This window comes from Neopsephotus bourkii, unplaced genomic scaffold (genome assembly GCF_033783945.1).
Source record: "Neopsephotus bourkii isolate Nb327-2 ecotype Australia unplaced genomic scaffold, CSIRO-AGI_Nbou_v1 NB_1350, whole genome shotgun sequence".
NCBI lineage: Eukaryota > Metazoa > Chordata > Aves > Psittaciformes > Psittacidae > Neopsephotus > Neopsephotus bourkii.
This window is the reverse complement of record NW_026901829.1, coordinates 1073457-1095099: the sequence shown is the minus strand read 5'-3', so window position 1 is coordinate 1095099 and position 21643 is coordinate 1073457. Positions and strand designations below refer to the sequence as shown.

The window sequence follows — 21643 nt, the reverse complement described above, 5'->3', positions numbered from 1 at the left end:
GGAATATATGTTATGTGGGGGTAAGGGAAATTAAGGTCCCCAGCTAAGAGACCTATGCTTGTCGGGCAGACCTGCTGTCAACCCACCTCCCCAAAACCCCACCCAAACAAATAAAAAGCCACTCAAATTTTTCCATATTATTTGAGACTGACCTATTCTGGTTTAAATCACCGGTTTTCATCTTGTAACTACAATCAGTGAAACACACAACAGGAGTGAGTGATGCACACTGATCTGAACCTTAGCACTGAATTATTGTGGATGAAATGAAGTAAGCATGGCATCACAGACATATATAGTGTACAGCTAATATGTCCCCCCTTGGGTGCAAAATACTGCTTCTGAACCTGATAAACATCTGTAGATATGTTCACCACACCTTTTTTTATTATTATTTTTATAACTAGCTGTGCATAATGTTAAACTTTGTATTTATTTATTTATTTTTTGGTACAAGATGGTCTGAAACAGTCATAAAATGCATCTTTCATAGTATAAAAGTTTGAAGTAGAGAAGAAAGGTTTTGACTCTGTGTGTGTGTGGCTGGCTTTTGTTTTACATGGGATATAATAAATATCCTGAAAAAGACGAATGAACGTACTGCCCGGCATAGAGTCCTGCCGCCTGCTCGGACGGCATCTGAACGTAAACCTTGTCTCCGTGCATCAGCGGGACAACGGCGCTGCCCGAAGCCTGGTCCAGGAAGCCCTTCTTGTACTCGTCGTAGGTGTACATCAGCGGCTCGTTGTTCTTGAACAGCGCCACCCAGACGTTGGCCCCTTTACAGTGCACGTGGTAAGCGAAGTAGTAGATGCCGGGGATCTCGCAGGTGAAGATCCCTGTCTGGGGGTTGTAGTTCTGCCGGCCGTTGTAGAGGAGCTTGTCGAACTTCACGGGCACCCCGACCCGGGGGAAGGGAGTGAGGAGCTCTGCCGTGAATGCTGGCATCTCGTAGACGGCACCACCAGCCTTGCCTTTCTTGCCCTTGTAGACGTAGGGGGGCTTGAGGCCCTCTATCCCCGGCCTCACCTCCGGCAGGTACTGTCCCACGGCCGGTGGAGTGGGTGGGATCATGACCGGGGGACCCGGGGGCCCGGGAGGGCCGGGTGGCCCCTGGAGTCCGGGTTGGCCAGGGGGACCGAGTGCTCCGGGCTTCCCTGGGGGTCCCTGCAGCCCCGCTGCACCAGGCTTGCCTACACCAGGGAAGCCGGGGGGTCCGGGCATGCCGGGCTCCCCCTTAGCCCCCGGCAGCCCTGGCGGGCCTATGGGACCGCTGGGTCCTGCAATGCCCGGGATGCCTGGGGGGCCCTGAAGACCCTGGGCACCGGGAAGCCCTGGCTCGCCCTTTGGCCCCACGAGCCCTGGGACACCCGGCAGCCCCGGCAAGCCTTTGTGTCCAGCCTCCCCCTTGGGCCCTGCGGGGCCTGGCAGCCCCCGCAGCCCAGGAGCCCCCACTTCCCCAGGGAAGCCTGGCTTTCCCGGGAACCCCTGCAGGCCAGGTTCACCCTTAGGACCAACCGGTCCTGGTGGCCCAACAGCGCCACCTTCTCCTTTGGGTCCCGGGAAGCCAGCGGCCCCTGGGGGGCCCATGATGCCTGGCAGCCCCGGCTGGCCTGGCTCCCCTGGGGGCCCCCCCATGCCAGGTGGCCCCGCATGCCCCTTCTCCCCCTTTGGCCCCAGGGGCCCGGGCAGGCCACCCACTCCACGCTCACCTTTGGGCCCAGGGAAGCCTGGCTTCCCAACCCCAGGGAGGCCAGGGGGCCCTGGCAGGCCTGGCAGGCCCTGCTCCCCTTTGCCACCCGGGAAGCCAGGCTGGCCGGGGATGCCATCCTGGCCAGGTTTGCCAACTCCAGGCAGGCCAGGAGGGCCTTGGATTCCAGGGGCGCCTGGGGGCCCCTGCAGCCCCAGCTCCCCTGGGGGTCCGGGTTTGCCCAGGGGTCCCTGTGGGCCAGGGAAGCCAACCATGCCTGGCTTGCCAACCCCTGGCAGCCCCACGGGGCCAGGGGGGCCCGGCAGTCCAGGCGGACCCTTCAGCCCCGGCAATCCTGGGATCCCCACGCCCTTCTCCCCTTTTGGCCCTGGGATCCCAGGAGCTCCTGGAGGCCCCTTCATTCCGGGCTCACCCTTCAGCCCTGGCTGTCCCTGCAGCCCTGGAGCACCAGCTTTCCCTATGCCAGGAAGCCCGTGGGGCCCTGGTGGTCCTTGTGGCCCAGGTATCCCCATAGGCCCAATCTCCCCCTTTGGCCCCATCTCCCCTCTCGGCCCTGGGGGCCCCATGACCCCCGGCTTCCCTGGCATTCCTGGCAAACCTGGCTTCCCAATTCCTGGATATCCTTGTGGGCCTGGTTTTCCTTTGGCTCCTGGCACACCGTGGCCTGGTAATCCTGGTGGCCCAGGTGGCCCTCTTGGTCCAGGCTCACCAGGGGGACCTTGCTCGCCCCTCAGACTGCGCATGGGTATTTCTGGGTTGGGAAGAAAAGGAAAAGAAGAAAAGGGGATTGGAGAATCAAAAGGTGATTCCAGTTTCATCCTTTGAGAAACACAAAGGCCATTTTAAATGAATGCACTTGCGGTGCCTCCTGGTTTTGTGGTGGGCAAGGAGGCAGAGCTGGACAGCAAGTTACAGACTGGTGTTTGGATCAAAGAGGATGTCCCAAACTTGCATGTGTTTCTGTTTCTATAAAATAAATATATCATATTTGCTTACTTTTTGCTATGCAAAAGCTATTTTACTAGCATTTTTCACCTCTACAACCTTAAGCAGCAAGATCTGCTTTTTGTACCGTATTGCCGTAGGCTAATCTACTCGAAGAGTTTTCTCAGGACACGGAAGCGGCTTGGTGCCCTTGTGCTGTAACAGGAGTTGTGGCATAAAAGTGCTTTTGCTGTAGGGACTTGCTAGATCATTTAAAACAGATGGTATCAATGAGAAGTTTGTACGTGTATACGACTGCATTTTCACCAAGCCTTTGGTTCCCATCATGATACTACTGGAAACCTACACCCTTACCCAGCATTGCTAAGCTCCCACAGGTTTTTGTGTAGCCGCATCTTGATAGAGCTGTTCTAAACACTGCATAAAACGTTCTTATTATCCAAAACCATATTTTGTGTATGTGACTGCTTAGCACTGCAGGTCAGGGTGAGGGTGTTGCTGCATGAGAGTGGTTGTGCTGGGGTTGGTTGCTTTTCAAACTGCAGGTTCTTTGTGTTAAGTGGAAAGTCTGCTTCTCTCTCACTCTAAAATGGATAAAGAAGTGAGGGGTTTGGGGGAGGGACAGCAATGAGGTTTAGGGGCAGGGGGATTAACTGTTCTTTGAGAGACAGAACTCCTCTCTCTCTGCACATGTTGTGTTTTTTGCATGTACAAAACCTCCCTTTCTCACAAGATGGGTTAATTTTACTACAGCCCGTTGTGCTTGTTCAGACACTCCAAAAATAGGCCCTGAACACTTCCATTTCCCTCTGAAGCCAGCGGAGGCTGTGGTTAAGCTGGACCCTCAATAAGACAAAGAAGTAACCAGCTTGTCTGAAGTCTCACTGCTCCCACAAAAATTTTATGGCATGGGATAATACTGGGTGTTCCTTGTTGCCTTTTGTGTTTTGGACACTTTATATAGTTTTCTTAGATATCCGAATATTGTCAGAACTTCCTTTACTGGGTAATGAAAGTGCCTGTACGTGCAGACTTGCGCAGTAATGCTTGTACCTTCAATGCCTTTGTTACACTCATAAATAACCTACAGAAAGAGGACTGCAGAGTCAGAACAGGAATTGCATGTTTTCATCTGCAAACCTTTAAATCTCCCCATCTTCAGTTCCTCCACACACACCTTGGGCAAATGGTGCTGTGGGACACCAGGCAGGGCCGTGCAGGAGTGGCGAGGGGCACGCTGAGCCTACCTTTCTCCTTCTTGGGAGCCATGTCCTTGCCAAGCAGAGGCATCTGTGGGACCTCCTTCATGTACTGGGGCAGGTGGGGGTACTCCTTCCCATACTGCATGTGGGGCATCTCCTTGCCCATGTGCTGCATTGGGATGCCTTCTTTGCCCAGTGGTATGTGAGGTACTTGTTGTCCAAGGGGTTGGTACTGGGGCACCTGGGGTGGCAGCTGCTTGATGCCATAGTAGGCGCCGCCTTGAGCAGACCTCACCAGCTCTAAGTAAATGGTGACAGCCACTGCCAGCAGCTGCACCGGGAAGAGCAGCACAGCCATCACCTGCAAAAAAAACCACAACAAAACCACAGTTAGCAGAAAATGTGTTTTAGTGTTGTGTGTCTTCCCTCAGTGTCGACCTGCTCTCATTTTTTGCAACAAACTGGACCTAAAGCTCTGCAGACTGGCTCTGGTTCCTGTGTTGCCCTGGAGGACATCCTGCAGCAGGCCTCTATCTGGTTTATTGGAAGCTCTTACTCAAATAGTACCATTATACTGCTCATATGCATGTAGTTTTACCTTGCCCAAACCAGGCAGTGCCATCGGCCATTTCTCCATAGTGGGACCTCACCTTCCCATCCCCAAGCTGCAGTGTGCTGCTTTCCCACTCATGTCAGTACTGCGGCACAAGGTTTGTGGAGCTCTGCTGCAAGCTGTGGCACAGGCGGAGAGCCGGCAGGGGGGCACGTGGTGCCTCTTAAATGTTTTCTGCCCATGAAAGCACCCCTTCTGCTATATTTTCCATAGCAATGAAAGCACAGTTTCTGCAGCTTAGATCTCTGCCTCGGATTGTGCCTCATGGCTGTGGGGTCCAGGGGCTCTCCATTTCTACTGCAGCTCCTTGCCAGCTTTCCTCTGAAGTGTCTCTCAGACCTCACCTGGAAGACGAGGGCCATGTAGGGGCTGTTAGGGCCATCACTGCTTCCAGTCAGAATCTGCGACCCAACTGTTTTCTAAAGGTTTTCCCCACTGCAGACCCTGTCCCCTCCCCAGGCAGCTCATCCCAGTGCCTCTCCAGCCCTACTAACACAACAGATCAAGAGTGGTTTTCTTTCTTTTTCTTCTTTATCAAACTATGAGCTTGGGACTTCTTGTCCCATCAGCTGTTGGCTTTCTGCAGTAAGAACATCACAAGCACTGCTCACTTTGTGTGAGCAGCAAATCAAGAACCAGGAACTCCTAAAATATTGCAAATTTGGTGCAGCCTGGGATAACAAGGAGCCTCTCCATGTGTTTGGGTATTTTGCTGTTTGTCCCACAACCAAGCCCTGCAGGCAAGTCCTGCACTTTTCAAACACACATGGCAATTGCCGGGCCTGATGGCTGTCCTGCTTGTCCCTGATTTTCCGTCATCCAAAGATGCTTTGCAGTCCACCTGGGCACCCGGAAGAGCCATCACCACACACGTACACCGGCGGGGCTCTGCCAAACAGCTCCCTCCCTGGGACTCATTTCCAGCAGCTGCTGGGCCCTGCTGAGCCCAGGTGTGCTGAGGTGCCCCGAGGGCTTTGTGCCACCTGCTTATTTCGCTGTCCTTCCCCAACAGCAGGGCTGGACACAGAGGACAACAAAGCAGCTGGGTCTGTGGCAGAGGGGCTCAGCACCACGACCCTGTGCCTGGGGAGAAATTTTCCCTTGCTGTGGCAGTCCCTCGCCTCAGTCCAGCTGCTTGAGGGGGTACAGCCCTGGCTCTGCTGCACAGGGTGAATGTGCACCCCACCCCCACCCCACCCCCACCCCCCCCCCGCGCTTGGGGGACATCGTGGTGGGCTGGAATGTGTCCTCGCAGGGACCCTGCAGAGACCTGGCTTCAGATAGGTAACACCACCACCAAGAGCCAGGGGAAAGTGTGAGAGGTGGAGGGAGGAAATGTGTTTATGGAGGTGGGAGGAGTCACCGGCTCTGCTTGCTTTCTCTCATGCTGCATAGCGTTCAGCAGGCCTTCAAAATGGGCCTCAAAATAGTTTGGGAGGGTGGGACTTGTGCCTGGTGGGCAGAAGGTGTGAGTAAAACTCACTGAGCTCAGGGATCAGGTCAGTGGCACTAGGGGAGTTGAGCCGTGGGGTCACGACTCACATTTTGCTCACTCACTGCTGTACGGCTCAGCCTGAGCACCAGGCAGGCTGGCATGGATGTCCTGAGAAACCGGTGTCCTGTGGACCTGTGGAGACCAGGTGGTAACCCTGGTTGTCATTTAGTTTTTTTTTTACTCCTACTCCAAGTTCTCCATTTGCTTTGTGTTCGCAAAGCACCTGGAGAAATGCTCGCTGCTCTTTTAAAACATTTCTCCTTCATTTTGCTCTGTGAGCTCTAATCTCTCAATAGAAGTTAGTGTATCATTACTCAAGGTATAAATGGAGGCTAAATCAAAACTGTGTATTTAAAATAACCATCAGAAAGTTAGTATTTTCAGTAATGATTATAAATAGACAAATGGACTACATAAAAGATGGAGCTAAGTGTTAACAGCAAAACAAATCATTGAAGAAAATGAAATATTGGTAATAAACACTAGATGGAGCATCTGTTGCACAGCTGAGTTTCTGGAGTCACTTTCTTTTCCAGGAATTTAAGGTCTTGGATGTAGCCAGCTGCAATGTGGCAAAGAAAACAAGAGCCAAGATGTAGAGGAGTTTGTAAGCATAGCTAAAGCCCAAGCACAGTCACTCATCCTTGTTCTGCAAAGCATTTCAGCTCCATCTCCAGGGAGTTCAATGCGGCTTTTAGCCCACAGCTGCCTGCTTTGCTGTCATCTGAAGGACCAGGGCCTTAGGACATGGTATTTCTGCTTAAAGCTCAATGACACTGGACTGCAAGGACAGCCTGTGCCTGGTCAGCTACCACAGCTCAGCAAGGACATGGGAACTCACTAACCTGATCCTGCTGCAGCGTCATCTGGACCACAAGCAACCTTTTTTTTGAGGGGAGTGGCAGGGGGTTGGGGATCCCCACTTTTGTCTCTGATGCCCTTTCTGTTCCTTTCTGCACTGTAAGGAGTGACTGGTTGCAGCTTTGCCTCTGTAGCTGAGTAGGGTAACACCTGCCCCAGTTTGCTGGGAAAGTCCAGGCTACTGGAAAAATTGCAGCATTCTGTGCATCTCTCCTAAATTAAAACATTGCTTGTATGAGGAAAAGAATGCAGGGAAACTTTAAAAAAAAAAAAAAGAAAAAAAGAAAAGATGATTTAGGACTGCTGCAGAACCCTACAAGTATGAAAGGCAGGGTGGACTTTGAAGGATGAGGTTATTACATCAGCTTCTTGGCTACTTTGTTGTTCTGGTGGTCGGTTTCTTGGAGTTTGTTTTTTTTAAAAAGATAACTAGAGTGGAATAAGTGGAGGGGGGAAATAGGTGAAATTCCTTTGGATGTGACTTTCCTGCTTGTTTTTATTACAAAACATGGCTTTGTGTGCAAGTGGGAGCTATTTGAAATAACTGAATAAAGTTTCCTACAGGGAGACACCATCCTGCCTGCAGCTCAGGGTGAGCTCGAGCTCACTCAGCCCTGCCAAGTGTCACGCAACACACCTGTGGTCCAAGAGGCATGACCAGCAGCACAAGGGATGTTTTTGTGTGTGCACATGGAAATGTTGAGGGAAATCAGGCCAGACTTCTAGAGATAGGAAGGATCCAGAAAATGAGGTGATCTCTCTACATCTGTGTTCCCTTTAATGTTTTTTGACTCATCATAACCAAAACAGTGTGGCCTGGAAATGACATATTGCTTCTGATCTATTGGTTTTGGCTGGGGCCAGTGCCTCTGACTAGCTGAGGTGGGAGGCAGGGGTTTATTTACTGAACAACCTTAGGCTACATAGGACTTGGCTGTTGTCTCTGTGGGAAGGGGTCAGAGGCTCCCTGGTGGCCTCATGTGAGCTGTCTGAGTCTTGGGCTCTGCCGCAGGTACCTGGGAAGCATCCTGTGTTCAGTGTTGGCTGTACAGCTTGTCTTTCCCCTGGTCCCAAAGGAAGGAGGGATCAGACAAATTAGTCTTGATGAGAAGTGTGGTAGTCATGGGTGTGACTGCTACTGCTTGCTGCCTCCCAGCAGTGGGTCCAGCTGGATTATCACTATCAGACACTGGCACTGTAAGGCAATCCTGCCCTGAAGCATGAGGCATACCTTCTGTGTTTCTACTCATTGCCTGTCTCATCCTACTCAGCTTCTCAAGAAAGTTATTTATGTACTGAGAGAGAGAAGTTGAAGGTCTTTTTTTTTCTGCCCTGCAGTTTGTTTCTGAATCCCTGGGTGTACAGCTCTCATTGTTTAAAGACCTTGCTAGGAAACCACAAGCATCTTTAAATGCCTGAAAGCTAATGAAAATCTTGCTCTTGTTTTTTAAAAGGAGCGTATAGATCCTAAATGTTGGATAGGTCCTCCAGAGCTTATAAACAGCAAAAGGAGATTTTCCCAGGGGTGACAGTACTTAAGGAAAATACCAGGGTGAGGAGGACAAAAATCTGTGCTGAAGATGCAGCCAAATTGTAAGGCTTCCCAGACCCTTCACCCAAATCCCATCCATTCACCTCCAAACACATTCATGTAATTCAATCTAACGTGCTGTTAGTGGAGCAATAGGTTGGTGTTGGAATGGGATTTTCCTCGGTGTCTGTCAGAAAGCAATTGGAACATGTCTTTGTATTTATGGCAGGTAAATTGGTGCGTGCATGCACCTGTAGAGAAGCCGAAGGCTTGGAGAAAGCAAACTGTTTGATCACCTGAAGGAAAATACTGGAGAAGCAACTGTGCCTTCATAGTGTGTGACATGACATTTTGCACCAGTCATACAGATTAAGGCACAAGAAACGTTTTGCTTTACCTAGGGTGGAGTGAGACACGCGAGGATGAAGGAGAATTATCCTAAACCGCAGTGTTCAGCTGCTTTGTGTGAATGTGTGTGGCTGGCTCTGGGGGTGAGAGAGAGCCCCTGAAAAAGCACATTTTTACGGGCAAAGCTCAAGTGAGAACATTTCTCAATAACCTCTTTAGTAGAGCTGTTCTCCTGAGAAAACTAGAAAGGACCCTCCTCTGGCTATCTGCATCTGTCAGTAGGAACGGAAGACAAAACAAAAAGTACCAGCAGTCGTAATTCTTAAATTGGTGTGAAGAAATAATGACTGGCTTAGCCTAATTGTGTAAAGAATGTATGGAAAGAGTGATGCCTCTCCAAGTGGACTTGAAATCATAGGTGGTCTTGCAAAGGGTGGAAGCCAGACCTTGATTTATTGTTTTTTACAGGAAAGTGTTTGCTCTGCAACCAGTTTAGGAGTTAACTGAAATTCACCCATGTCTCAGAATCTCTAAGATACTTGCCCAGTATCTTAATTTACCTTTGGGCTTAATTTACCACATGTTGCTTTAAAACCACTGTATTTCCCAAGGAGGCATAAGGCCTGATTAGATCTCAGTGACCTGAACATTTCTGCCCTGGAATCCCTTCCGTGAGGGCTGCCTAAAGCTGCAGTAACCCATTCCCCACTGGACTTGCTAGTACTCAGGTTTCCACATGGAAAATGACTACTGCAAAATGCACAAACCCTCCTCCTTTGGAGGAGATTCTGTGCCCAGAAAGGGCTACTAAAAATATTGATGCTAAAAATTAAATTCTCTAGGATTTTTTTTTTTTTACTAGAGATCAAAAGTGGTTAGGAGCACGGTTACTTTTGGAGTAACCTTGGTAACTGATCATATTAACAAGTACCTACAACAGTGTATCCACAGATGGCTCTGTTCTTGGGGAGGGAGGGGCCCAATCCCACAGGAACATTATAAACCCCACTAAAGTCTGTCTTGGTCATATGCAGGGATAGCATAATGCAATGGAAATGGCAAATAACATGTTACTGTGCTTAAGGATTGACAGTGCTGTGTTGCAGAGAGCTGGTGGGTTAGATGCACAGTAGTCCTCCTTGGGGTGTTCCCTGACTGTACCCCAGCTCGCAGGCAGAGGTGTGTCTCAGCTCATGAGGGGTCAAGAAGGGCTTGTAAGAGAAACCTGCAAAGTCTTCATAAAGTGAAAACTCTTTTGTTTTTTTCCGTTTTCAGTTTTAGCATTACTTTGGTACAAATAACCTGTACTGTTCCTGGTTTGTACAATATGGTTCCATTAAACCACTGGGTTATATGTGCAAGCATGTGCACGCACCCACTTCATATGTATTTTTGTTAGAGCCCCACCACCTGAAAAGCATTAGATGAATCACTGAGCATGTAATTTATTTTTTGGCATTTGTAAACTAATTCTGTTAGCCAGCTACCTTTCTTCTAAGAAATTTCAGCACAAGATGTGAACAGCAGCTGTCAAAGCCTTAGTTCCTGTGGTCAGTCAACACCAATGAATAGTTGGGGTGACTTTAAGTGGGGATGTCCTTAGATGTGGAAAGTCAATCAGATGTTGGTTGCAGTTCCCAGTGGCAGTGCTGTGATGCGTAGGTGACTTGAGCTGTGATCTTCCTGCACATTGTTCAGTTTTCAAAGACCCTATTTCAAAAGTTAATCTCAGGTAAAATCAATCTCTGGATCGTTAAAATCTGTTAAGGACTAACTTGTCAGTCAGCAAGTACTTTCTGAAGGAATCTGAGGATACCCTGTACCTGCACAGAGACTGAATTTTAGTGGGAACTTGTATTTTCAAGGGCAGGAAAACCCAACAACCTTCTGCTTGCCAAATAGTTTTGTATTTGCTCAGAGCTTAGGGTGCCACTTAATACATACATTACCACTTGTATGTAAAGCACTCTTCTGCCTTTCTGTGCCAAGCAAGATTTTATGTCATTTGGACAGATGTTTTCGAATTTGCAATTAAACTCAGTTTGGGGGGTTTCTTTCTGAACATTCAGTCATACTCCACATAAAAACAGGGAGTGAAGGCAACCAAATGCAACTTGGCACAACTTTCCTCTGAAAACTAACTAGTTTCATAATGCATATTAAGACTAGCTATGCTGATTTAATCTTATTTTCAGCAGTAAAGAGCAGGAGTATGGCAAGGGAGAATGCAGCCTCTGTGCAGGGGCTCAGCTATGCCATCAGCAGGAGGTGGTTGCTCCATGCCTGACTTCAGCCCAACCAGATTTGGGGTTCCACACCATTTTACTTTTAATGGTGCCTATAGCTTCATTGAAGGCGATACCTGTTTCTCAAGTAGGTGAAGAGTTTACCTCGCTAAAGGGTCTATGATGGCCTGGGCACTCAGTAAGGAGGGAAGCAGGTAAATGTAGTTTTGCCTTCTTGCCTGTTGTGAAATTCTCCCAGAAAGATCAGGTTAATTATTCCCCAGTCTCCCCTTTTTCTCACTGTCCTTTTCAAGGAAGCAGTGTTGAGTGTTTGAGTTCAGTTTAGGTTAACAAGAAACATCTATTGTTTAGTATGTTAAAAATAAATTGAATTTTTGCTCAAGGTCTCACAACTGTGTCTGATTATCATGTGGTATTTACCAAGTTGAAGAGTCATAGCAAGGACTGTCATAACAACATTTTAAAATGCATGCATGTATAAACCTGCTACTAATGGGGAATATTCAACATGTGGTGGATGCATATTTCTTTTTTTTTTTTTTTAATTCAAAGTGGTGCCTACAGTTGCTTTCTTAGAGAAGCGTGAAAACATCTAAATAAATGCCTTAATCTTAAAAACTGATAATAATCTGTAAAATGGCCTTGGCTTCAGTGATAATTGAATGTTATTTTCTTGCAATGCCTGGGGGGATCTCTGTTTATCCATTTGTAAATTCATTTCCAAAGACAAAGCAGCTGCCTCTGCTCCAGTCTCTTTGTGAATACATTCGTATGTGTGCTCAGTCTGGATGGTCACTCAGCTCACTGTATGAAAATGGCACCCTTGGACTTCCCCTGTTTCTTACTTCTGAACAGTGTATATTTGCATGTGTGTCTGTATCTACATATGAGAAGAGTTGTCTGTGTGCAGGTATTTATGTGTACACATATGTGAAACATGTATCCTGAAACTGGAAGAAGCTATGATGATGGAGAGAAATTAGGCCCTCAGACCTAATTATGTTGTCTTCTCCCCATGCCCAATCTGCTGAGGGTCTACCTACATGGGCCTGGGTAGGCATCTCCATCTCTCTCTGCAAATCTGGGCATTATTAGATTGGCATTTCCTCAACCCCTAACTCCCAGGCACAGGGCTCTACCAACTTGACAGAAGCACGAAGCTCACAATTTACGGTGGTATTCAGATGCCTGGCACTAATAATTGATGCCCAGGGGAGTTAGTCTCTTGCATGACTTTGAGGATCTGGCCCAGAAGCTCTTTGCTGGAAAATGCCTGAAAGCTACTTGCAGTCAGACTGCAGGGAGCCATGACAAGATCAGCAAGCTGAGCATCACTGGCAGGGTAACCATAGTCCCTGAGGATGCAACTCTTTTGCGTGGTGGCATGTACTTGTTAGCATGAGTTGGTGTCTGACCTCAGGGTGGGGAGGAAGGGCCAGCATGGAGGAATGTTTGCAGAAAAGCATGTGACTTTAATTATGGGATTAGAATTAATTATAGGTAGGATTTAGCAAATACCTGCCTTTGAATATATTTTCCTGTTCTCTGCAATACGGCATGTGTTTGAATCCTCTGCCTAATGCTTGCTTCTGGACAGTTTGCCTACAGTCTTGGTCGCAGGCAGCTTTGGTGGAGACAGTTAAGTGACTGTCACTAGCTCCCTGTTCAGCAACCGGCTGCATGAGGCACGTAAACCTGGACCTGATAATATGAAACACACAAAGTGATCAAAGCGTAGAGCTGACTCCTCACTTACGCTTATCGGGATGTAAGCGCCCTCCTGGCGCAGAGTCTGGGAGTGGCAGTCCGTGTGTCCGAGCGCAGACTATTTGTTCAACATAGGAACTGACGTGAGGGCTCCCTCTCTGAAGCGGTGGTGCTACCAGGCACTGCAGAAGGAGCAATCCATGGGGCACAGGCACTGACACTGTCCAAGGAATTTGCCTTATCAGATGTAATGGTTTTTCTGTGCACAAGTAACCCACTGGCAGTGAAGCTGGTTTTTATGGAAGTTCTTTTATAGTCAACCGTTTCCCAGGGGCATTGTTAGTGTTGAGATTGTTTTGGTGGAAATGCTTCTTATCTACTGCCAGTCCTCTACCCCAGAATAAATGTGAAGACAAACAACCGGAGATGCGCTTCAGACTGAAGTGTTTGATCCTGTAGTCTTAACTTCAGGGTGTTGATAATGAACTGTGGTGATTGCTGGTTGCAGAACAGTGTGAACAGGGAACAACAGGCTTTCTTTGGAAACCTCCGTTTTCAGCTGTCATTCATCGCTCTTGGCCTTACTCTGCCCTGAGATAGGCTGTGTTGGCTGCGTGCAGTAGAAGCCTCCCAGATTTTCATGGTACAATTGTTTGCATGTTATTATGGTACAATGGTTTGCAAAGCGTAGCACAGCATTTTGCTATTTTAATCCAAAGCAGTGTCTCTAGCAGTGCTGCTATGAATTATAATCGCTGGTAGAAGTGTAAAAAGTTTCCATTTTGCTACCTCTTGTTTCAGCCAGCTACAGCTTCATGAACAAGCCACAAGCTAGCAACTGGCTCTAAATGACAAGTGAATAATCTGCACCGTTAAGTTTGTTAATCAGTGAAATGCTCCATCTTACCAGACACATGGAGCAGACAAAAGTGAGGGCAGAAGACTGTCTCCTTCGGTGGCAATTAATCAAATGTATTCAGAAAAAATAAACTGTATTCCTTGTGAATGTGTGCTGAGTCCTAAAGAGAGACAAAAGATAACTCAGGCTATATACACTTTATTCTAATACAGCCTGGTGTAGGATGTTCTTTCATGTGTCTGGGAAGACTGCTTAGAGGGGAAGCATTGTGTGAATTAGTAGCTCTCAATACCTTTAGGAAAGCTTTAGGAAAACATCTAAGCTGTTTATGCAAAAAACCTATTAATTAACATCTACAAGACACAAATAGGTGCTAGAGTGCATATTTTTCTCCAATGCTTCCCAAGAAGTGGCAATAGAAAGGAAAATCCTAATTATAAAAGTGCCCATGGTAGTGACAATGACTGTTACAGATGCGACAGGGATGACCATAATCTGTCTTTTTACTAGATTAAACATTATGAAAAGCCGTACAAGTGTGTGCACATGTAATAATTGTGCAGGTTTGACTTTTCAGCCTAGCTAAGCTATGCTTGGTGCCAAACCCGAGGAAATGAGGGAAAAGTGGCCAGAAGCTGATCTTGTTCTTCTCTTGATCCCAAGGCTGTAACAAGTGCTGTTGCAGTTGCTGATGCCACTTGAGGCCTGACTTGCCTTGCACAGCTTGTGGTCCACCTGCACGCATCCTGCTGTGCTACAGTGTCCTGCCATGCTACAGCTGTGTCTTCATTTTGGGAGTAAAAAGGCCACACTGTGTTCTGGGTAGAGCCCAGCTGCAGCTTTGGGAAAGGCAGGTGTCTGTCTCCCTTACCACCAAGGTCCAGTCTGTGCTCTGCAGTGGGGGATTTTGGGAGGTGAGGGTTCCTGGCACCTTTTGGGTGCCTGAGGCAGGCAGGAGGCTGGCTCTTTGGAAAAGGGTAGGCTTTAGCCTCTGTATCATCAGTGATGAAGCAGGGACTTCTCTGAGGTTTAGAACTGTAATTCCCTTCCTATTTGCTCCTGTTTTTAGCACGACACACATGTTGGTTAAATTTAAGTGCTTTAAAGTGATCTAGATGGGGGTCTAACACGACCCCTACCAAGGCATCAAAGAGAGTCTAATTCTGGGTGCAGAAGTTCTTTGGTTGAAGTCTTTTGCTTATAGCGAAGCTCTACTTCATGTGTCCCTTTGCAGTGATCATACTCTAGCCTTTGCAACCTGGACAGTGCTTACTTTACCAGTCCTGGGAGCTCTTGAGCAAGAAATCTGTGTGGGACTTTGAAGTACTTGGCCTGATCTTAATTTGAAACAATTTATTGTACTCTGTCACTCCTGTTGCCATCCTGTGGCCTTACGTATTGCTTTCTTGCCATAGAATTTGCTTGACTGCCTGCTCCTGAAACTGGCATAGCATAGCATTTCTTTTCCTTTTCTTACTTTGATGGTGTACAAAATGTGTTCTCTTGGCTCACACCCTCATGCTGCTTCATGACTTTTTTTTTTTTTTACAAAAGCAAAAGGCTGTGGAGGCTCTATTTCAGCGATGGATTGTTACCACTTACAATATTTCCGTTCACTGTACTCTGATGAGCCTGTCGAGAGAAAGAGCAGCTTCTTTCTCCCTTACTTTTATTTGCTATGTTCTAACATTGCAGGTCTTTGGAACCCAAAGTCCCAGCCCAAGGGAGATACGAAAGCAATAACAAAAGCCTGTAAAATATTTTTCTTGAAAAAACCCTCATGTGTCTCAGACAATTTTTATCAGAAGGTTATTTGCCATTAAAAAGTTTCCTGCCCTTTGCATACTTCTACCTTTGCACAAAGAGTGGAAGAAATGATTTTGCCTTAGAAGGTTAAACATGCTAGGCTACTCCAGCTAGAGAGAAATCAGGAGGATGTTTTTAGCAACAATTATTTTCCTATTATAAAATATTGCAGATATCATTATATTTGTTAGGATATGCTGATCTTAGTCATGACCTGACACTATTCCATCAATAAAAATCAAGCAGATATTACCTCATGATCATATTTCCTAAATGGGTAAATTATATATTTTATGCTGCTTTTCTTGATAAAGACTAAGATGACAGTAACTGCAAGTGAACACTCACTTGGCTGAAATGGTTTCAGAACTGGCTTTTAATTTTTATAGAAGGGCCTTTGTTCTCTGGGTCACATCTGTGGGAAGACATGAAGTTGGAAGTTGCTAGATGCTTGACAGTGAATCTGCCAATGTACGTCTCTTCATAATCTGGCCCTGGGGTGCAATTACCACCAGAACCTCTACTGTACTCCTCTACATTGCCATCCTGGTTGAACTGCACGCATAGATCCCTGTGTAATGCCAGACAGATCTGCCCATAACAGCCTTCTGCCTTTTCCTCTTGTGCAGCAGGTAAGAAATGCTTCTTATTGAACTCTGCTTCAACACATAACCACGTGGCTACTGGATGAGCAGAGATGAAGATTGAAATCACCGTCAACAAGTAACAATGTACAAAATAACAAGTATCATGTACAGGCCTACATAGCTAACCAGTCTCTTTGCAAGTGCAGAAACAGTGTGACACCACCAAAACAACTTTCAACCTGAGTTGTGAAATAACTCCTTGCAGGTTTGATTCGGTGAATACTTAGAGTAAATGTTTGCCACGACACTCAAAAGTACAGTAAAGAAAAAGAATACTTCTGAAACACACACACACAAGACTTCGCCCTCCCACCCCCCTTATCCTGGATCTATGAAAGTCATTTTAACTCCAAAGTCGTTTTCACTCCAAAGATGCCACGAGGCAGAATTAATTTCCTATATGCAATGCAATGTGCTATGGTTTAAAGGACTTGAAATGGCCATATCTGTCACCATGGAATAACCCAATCGAGGCCAAAGGGAAGCAAAGCCAGGTACTGAAGAGCAAATACTATCACTCACTCACTTACGTATCTCAAGTCTACTCCAAAAGAAACAATATGCAGCATTCGGTGCTGCCATTTGGACTCATGATCACTGGTAACTGTAAGACTAGCAAATATACAAGCTATAAAGCTGGTCAGTGCTCAGCTCTCCTGTCTAACTGTTATAGGGAGCTGGTACTTGCGTTTGATCAGTACTGCAGCCACAATGAAGGACTATGGCAGCAGTAGCAGACTGACAAACTTGCTGCTACCCAGCAACTAAACTGGATCAAAGGAGTATACCAGCCTCCCTTCAGCTGCTGGCTGCATTACAAGGCAAGAGGTGGGGCTGGAAGCACATGAGGCAGTAGGACTGGAGGGGGAAACTGAAGCACTTCAGTCCATAATCAAGATCCAAGTACCTGATCAGGAACCGTTTCCTGAGCTAGAAGACCACTAAAGCCCTCCTCAAGGGCTATTTGGTCCCACTGCACAAATCTTCCTTAGTGGAGGGCTTCAGCCTGAGCCTCCCTTTGTCTGCTGATGCCTCCTAAGCTTTCAAAGTCTTTCCTGGCTTTCCTCCTCCTCAGGCCTCTGCTGTGACCTGTGCCAGCTCCCACCCACCTCCTGGGAGCTGATGTCTGTAGCCTGCCGGCTCGGGTATGCCTGGGAAGTAGGAAATGCACACTTCACTGCCCCTTGCTGAAGGAAGGAATTAGACTCCTTTTCTGCAGCCTGATTAACTGTGGCTGCTCAGAGTTTGAAGGAAAAATTTGGCATCTACCTTCAAAAGAGGATTATGGGTTATGAGCTGAAAGTGGAGGGACTGGTGCCTGTGTACTTCATTCACTAGAAGGCACTTAAACCCAGGAGAGCTAAAATTAAGGATGAACTGTGATCTTCAGCTTTTCCTATCTGGCTGGCTTAGGCAGTTCCCTGAACAGTTTTTTTTGTGAATCCCCCTCCAATACACTTAACTCACCTTAACCCCATGCACTGGAGTCCAGGCATCTAATTCAGGCATGTGGACTCCCATTATGTGCCAGATGCAAACATCCCATCATGGATTAGGATCTGAAAGGTTCTATAACCTGTACTGTCAATCAACTAAGGGTTCCATTTTCCCATGCCCAGTCTTTTTTTTTTTTTTTTTTTAAATCTAGATACTAATTTTTAAAAATTATTATTGTATTTATGCAAAGGAATAGCTAAGGCATGTGCTACCTATTCCCAGGCTGGTGCAGTTAAGACAACAATGACTAACATCACAAAATCTAGCATTATAAAAATCACTTAAATGAAATCATGTTCTTCCCCGCAAATTTTGGCCACTAGATGTTTACTTATGAACATCAGAACCAAAGATTCGTGGCTACCTACAGGCCATGGCTTAACCAAATAAAAAATAAATCCACTAGGCAGATATTTCTCTAGCAAGGAAAAAGGAGTCTTGTTGCTCCAAACAGCAGAATGGCTATCAGCAATGCTTACAATGGTTTTTCTTTTGTTTGTTTCATATGACTGCCAGATGGGACAGTGTTAGGTCAAGAGATCTGATCAGATTTTCAGATGTTAGCAGAAATCATGTATTCTTAATAGGAATACTTCTGATAAGCTTTGTGGAAGGCTTGTTTAACCATATTAAGAAAAGAGATAATTTGGACTACATTATTATAGCCTGCAGGCTCAGAGATTGAGGGCAGGGGGAGAAGTTGTAGGTCTGAGCTGTATTCCTTGAAAATCACTGCAAAATTCTCAATAAATTAAGTAACAAGGCATTAGGTCCTACAGGAACAAGCTGCTTCAAAGACTGTACTCACAACTTATGCGAGTAAAGTCAACCAGGGACTAATGTTTTCAAAAGATGTGTTTGCAGCTTTGTGAGCTCCAAAAACCTTTGAGGGATACTTTGGCAAGTGCCAGTACTGGATACAGGGTGCAATTTAGGCTATGTATACAGTAGGAGCACTTTACTGCTGAAGGAATACTAAATGACAAAGTGCTTCTAGCTGAGAAGCAGCCATACCAGCAACTCTGAGAAGTGTGCTGCTGGGATAGTAAGCCCTGCCCATGCACGCACATGTGAGCATATGTACACAACTGAAATAATCAGTAAGAATTAAAATAAAGAAATTAAAAACTGCCAAGTCAGCTTTGCTTGCATTACTGCATCTATCTGAGTAGCTTCTGGTCATGCAAAGGTTTTACGTCACTGGCTGATGGGACTCCAGAGCACAGCAGCTTCACAGCAGGCAAAGAAAGAAGTGCCTGGAGGAAAGCTAGGTTATGAATGGAGGGGAATACATTAAGGAATTAAGTGAGATAGCAGAGGTTGAGCAGCTGTCTGCTGGGGATTGAGTTGTAATAGTATCTTCACTGATTTCAGCTTTAATAATAAATCAGTAGTGACCATATTGGACAAGAATCTAAGAGCTTTTATAATCCATGGGATTGTATAGCATCCATGTTTGTTCTCTCATTAGGTACTACTTTCATTACAAGTTTTTGAAAGTAACATTTCAGAGAAGGGAAGTAAGGCAAACTTACCAAGAACTTTCATCTCTTTTAAGGCATATGGGACGAAATGTACAAACTAGTGCCACATGACAATGCCATTGCTTTTAAATGCAGATTTGGATTAATTAGTTTCAAATGGTATCTGCAGAAAAAAAATATCACCCTTCTCTTTTCTTCTTTTCAACCTAAAAGGTAGCAGCAGTATTCAAAATCACTAAGAAATGAAAAAACAAAACAAAACAAAACAAAAACCAAACCAAGAATAACAAACAAACCAAAGCAAACCAACAACCCAACTCCATAGCTTTCATTTTTTGGCAGTTTGTTTCTTCTCCCTATTTAGGCTCTAGATTGGGTTGTCTCCTAATGTGTGTACAAATCTCATAAATCACCTTTGAGAACTGCTGTTAAATTCTACCCACGCTTCTCCTCTTCCTGATCACCTTCTTATTTTATCTCTCTTCTCATTATGAATTATAGCTGTTCCTTTTTTTATCCTTTCTTATATTTATTCCCCAAATGATGCAGAGTCTCTTAACAGTGGGCAGTTGAAAATTACTTACTTTTTTGATACTGTAATAATGATTACATGCCATTATGGTTTTGGTTTGGAACAAAGTCCTCATCTTGATTAAATGTGACACCTGGAATGAACTTGTCTTCGGAGGACTAAGCCATGACAGATCATTCAGAGGAAGAGGAGAGATATGTTTTCCTCCACCTGCAGTCATCAGTATCTTGTGACCATACAACACTGGCATGACATTCATAATGTAGAGCTAACTGTTACAGAAGAGAAGACAAACCTACTTATTTTTCATTTGGAAATGCAAAATTATTAACACAACGTTGTTGAAGAGTTTTCCTGGATAGTTTCCCCTTGGCTGCCTCGGGCTAAAAATTACTGCAGAAGTGTAGTATTTTATGAATCCTCCTGACTGTGAAATCTTGTAATTCTCCTTGGGAGGATCTGTGACTCAGATAAAATGCAGAAATCTGAACAGACATGATGGAAAAGCATGTGCAGTAGTGACTGTAACTTTGAGAAACTTCTGTCCCATCAGGTCCTGTGCATTAATTACACTGGCGAATATTTCCAAGAGATCAGTAACTCGGGCCTCCATAATTGTAAAGAAAAACTCTACATGATCTGGAACAGATTTTTTCCTAAGTGACTCAATTAATTACTTCCATGTGACAATTAGCAACATTGGAAGCTTGGGAAATTCAACAGGCAGGGAACCGGTCACTTGTGCAGACAGGCAATGTGACATATATAGATAACCCTTTTAACTTTTAATGAGAACTGTAATCTGTATAAAGTTTTCTAGTTGTTAAATATTTTTAAATGGATCTCAACCTATATATAGCCAGACAGTTACCCATGCAGTAGACTATGGCCTGTTTTTCTTAATCAAGTAAAACTACAATAAGAATTTTGCTCAATTAAGAACTGAAGAATTTGACTGCATTTTATTTAATTCTTGGCAGTATAAAAACTGGTCTTTCCAACAGTAAGTGCCAGTGTAAAATATTTTGGCAAGGAACAAATGTCAATTTAGAATTATGAAATTCCCATTTTCAGACAGTGGAATTAGAATCACTCTGGTTTGTATTAGCTTAAAAAATACCCAACCCTTGGCTTACAATTGTGTAGCTAAGTAAACAGGTATCCACTACTGGCCCAGATTCTGTTCTCAGTTATTGTAGCATTTTGACCATAGTGGAGGTAATTCCTATTTATAAGCAGAATAACCAATATCACTGAGTCCTAACTTTTCCACATCCTCAATTTATTGATATTGATATTCTTCTGCTATGGAAATTATCACAGTGGTTAAATGTATCTGGTTTGAAGTGGACAGCAGTGATTGTTATTGAATCTACTTCATCGCATCTTGCTACTGATGATGTTTAGTGGGATGTCACAGATCAACAGCTTTACCTGCCTAGCCCCTCTGAGCTAAAAGGAAAACTTCCAAGGATGGAAGAGTTGCAGGATAAGTGGGAGTGCTGCTTTCCTTTAAATTTTTTTTTGAAGGAAATGTTTTTCTTATCATTCTTTTAATCTATTCAAAGCTAACCCAAATTCTTCCTGGAAATTGTGCTGGAAATGTCATGAGAACAGACACTATTTCGTATATCTGATATATTTTTTTTATTTTTATTTTTTTTGACTGGTGAAAAAGTTCCCATTTAATTAAATGAAAGCAAACTTCAGATGTTTCTGTTGACGTACAGAGCCAGTAGGAGGATATGGGAGGAACCTGTAAAGTAAACCTATCTATTAAATGAAAAATACATATGTTCAGACTTGACTATTGTTTCACAAGGAGCTCTCAAGAAAACATACATGTGGATCCCATTTCCTGCAGGAGTTTGCTTTAAACACTCATGAAATCAACATATCATACCTCAAAGATTTTTTAGTTTAGCTGGAAGTAGGGCTGTAAATGTTCTGTTCATATCCTTCACCATGGCTTTGCTGATACTATCAGCCAACTTGCTTCATACCTGCGGAAAAGACTACTTCTCTTTGGCCTGCTAGGGAGCTCTGTAAGCCAAGTGTCAGCACTGCAATCAGGTCTATAAATCTTCTAGATTATTTCTGTTCTGGAGTTTCTCTTGCCATTGTGATTAAGAAATAACTGAGTTGTAGAACTCCACCAG

The 21643-nt window shown here is 45.4% G+C and overlaps 1 protein-coding gene across 3 annotated transcripts in view; it reads right to left on the bottom strand.

Annotated features, from left to right (window-relative positions):
- Window positions 1-431: 431 nt before the first annotated feature.
- The window catches only part of COL8A1 (collagen type VIII alpha 1 chain), an 83641-nt gene continuing 62429 nt past the window's right edge, over window positions 432-21643 (bottom strand). For all 3 annotated transcript variants that reach the window (XM_061366582.1, XM_061366584.1, XM_061366583.1), the window contains exons 5-6: window positions 3904-4219; window positions 432-2462 (exon numbers count right to left, since the gene is read on the bottom strand). In XM_061366582.1, coding sequence (XP_061222566.1) covers window positions 556-2462; window positions 3904-4216 — 2220 coding nt within the window. In that variant the 5' untranslated portion in view covers window positions 4217-4219 and the 3' untranslated portion in view covers window positions 432-555. The remainder of the gene's footprint in view (window positions 2463-3903; window positions 4220-21643) is intronic.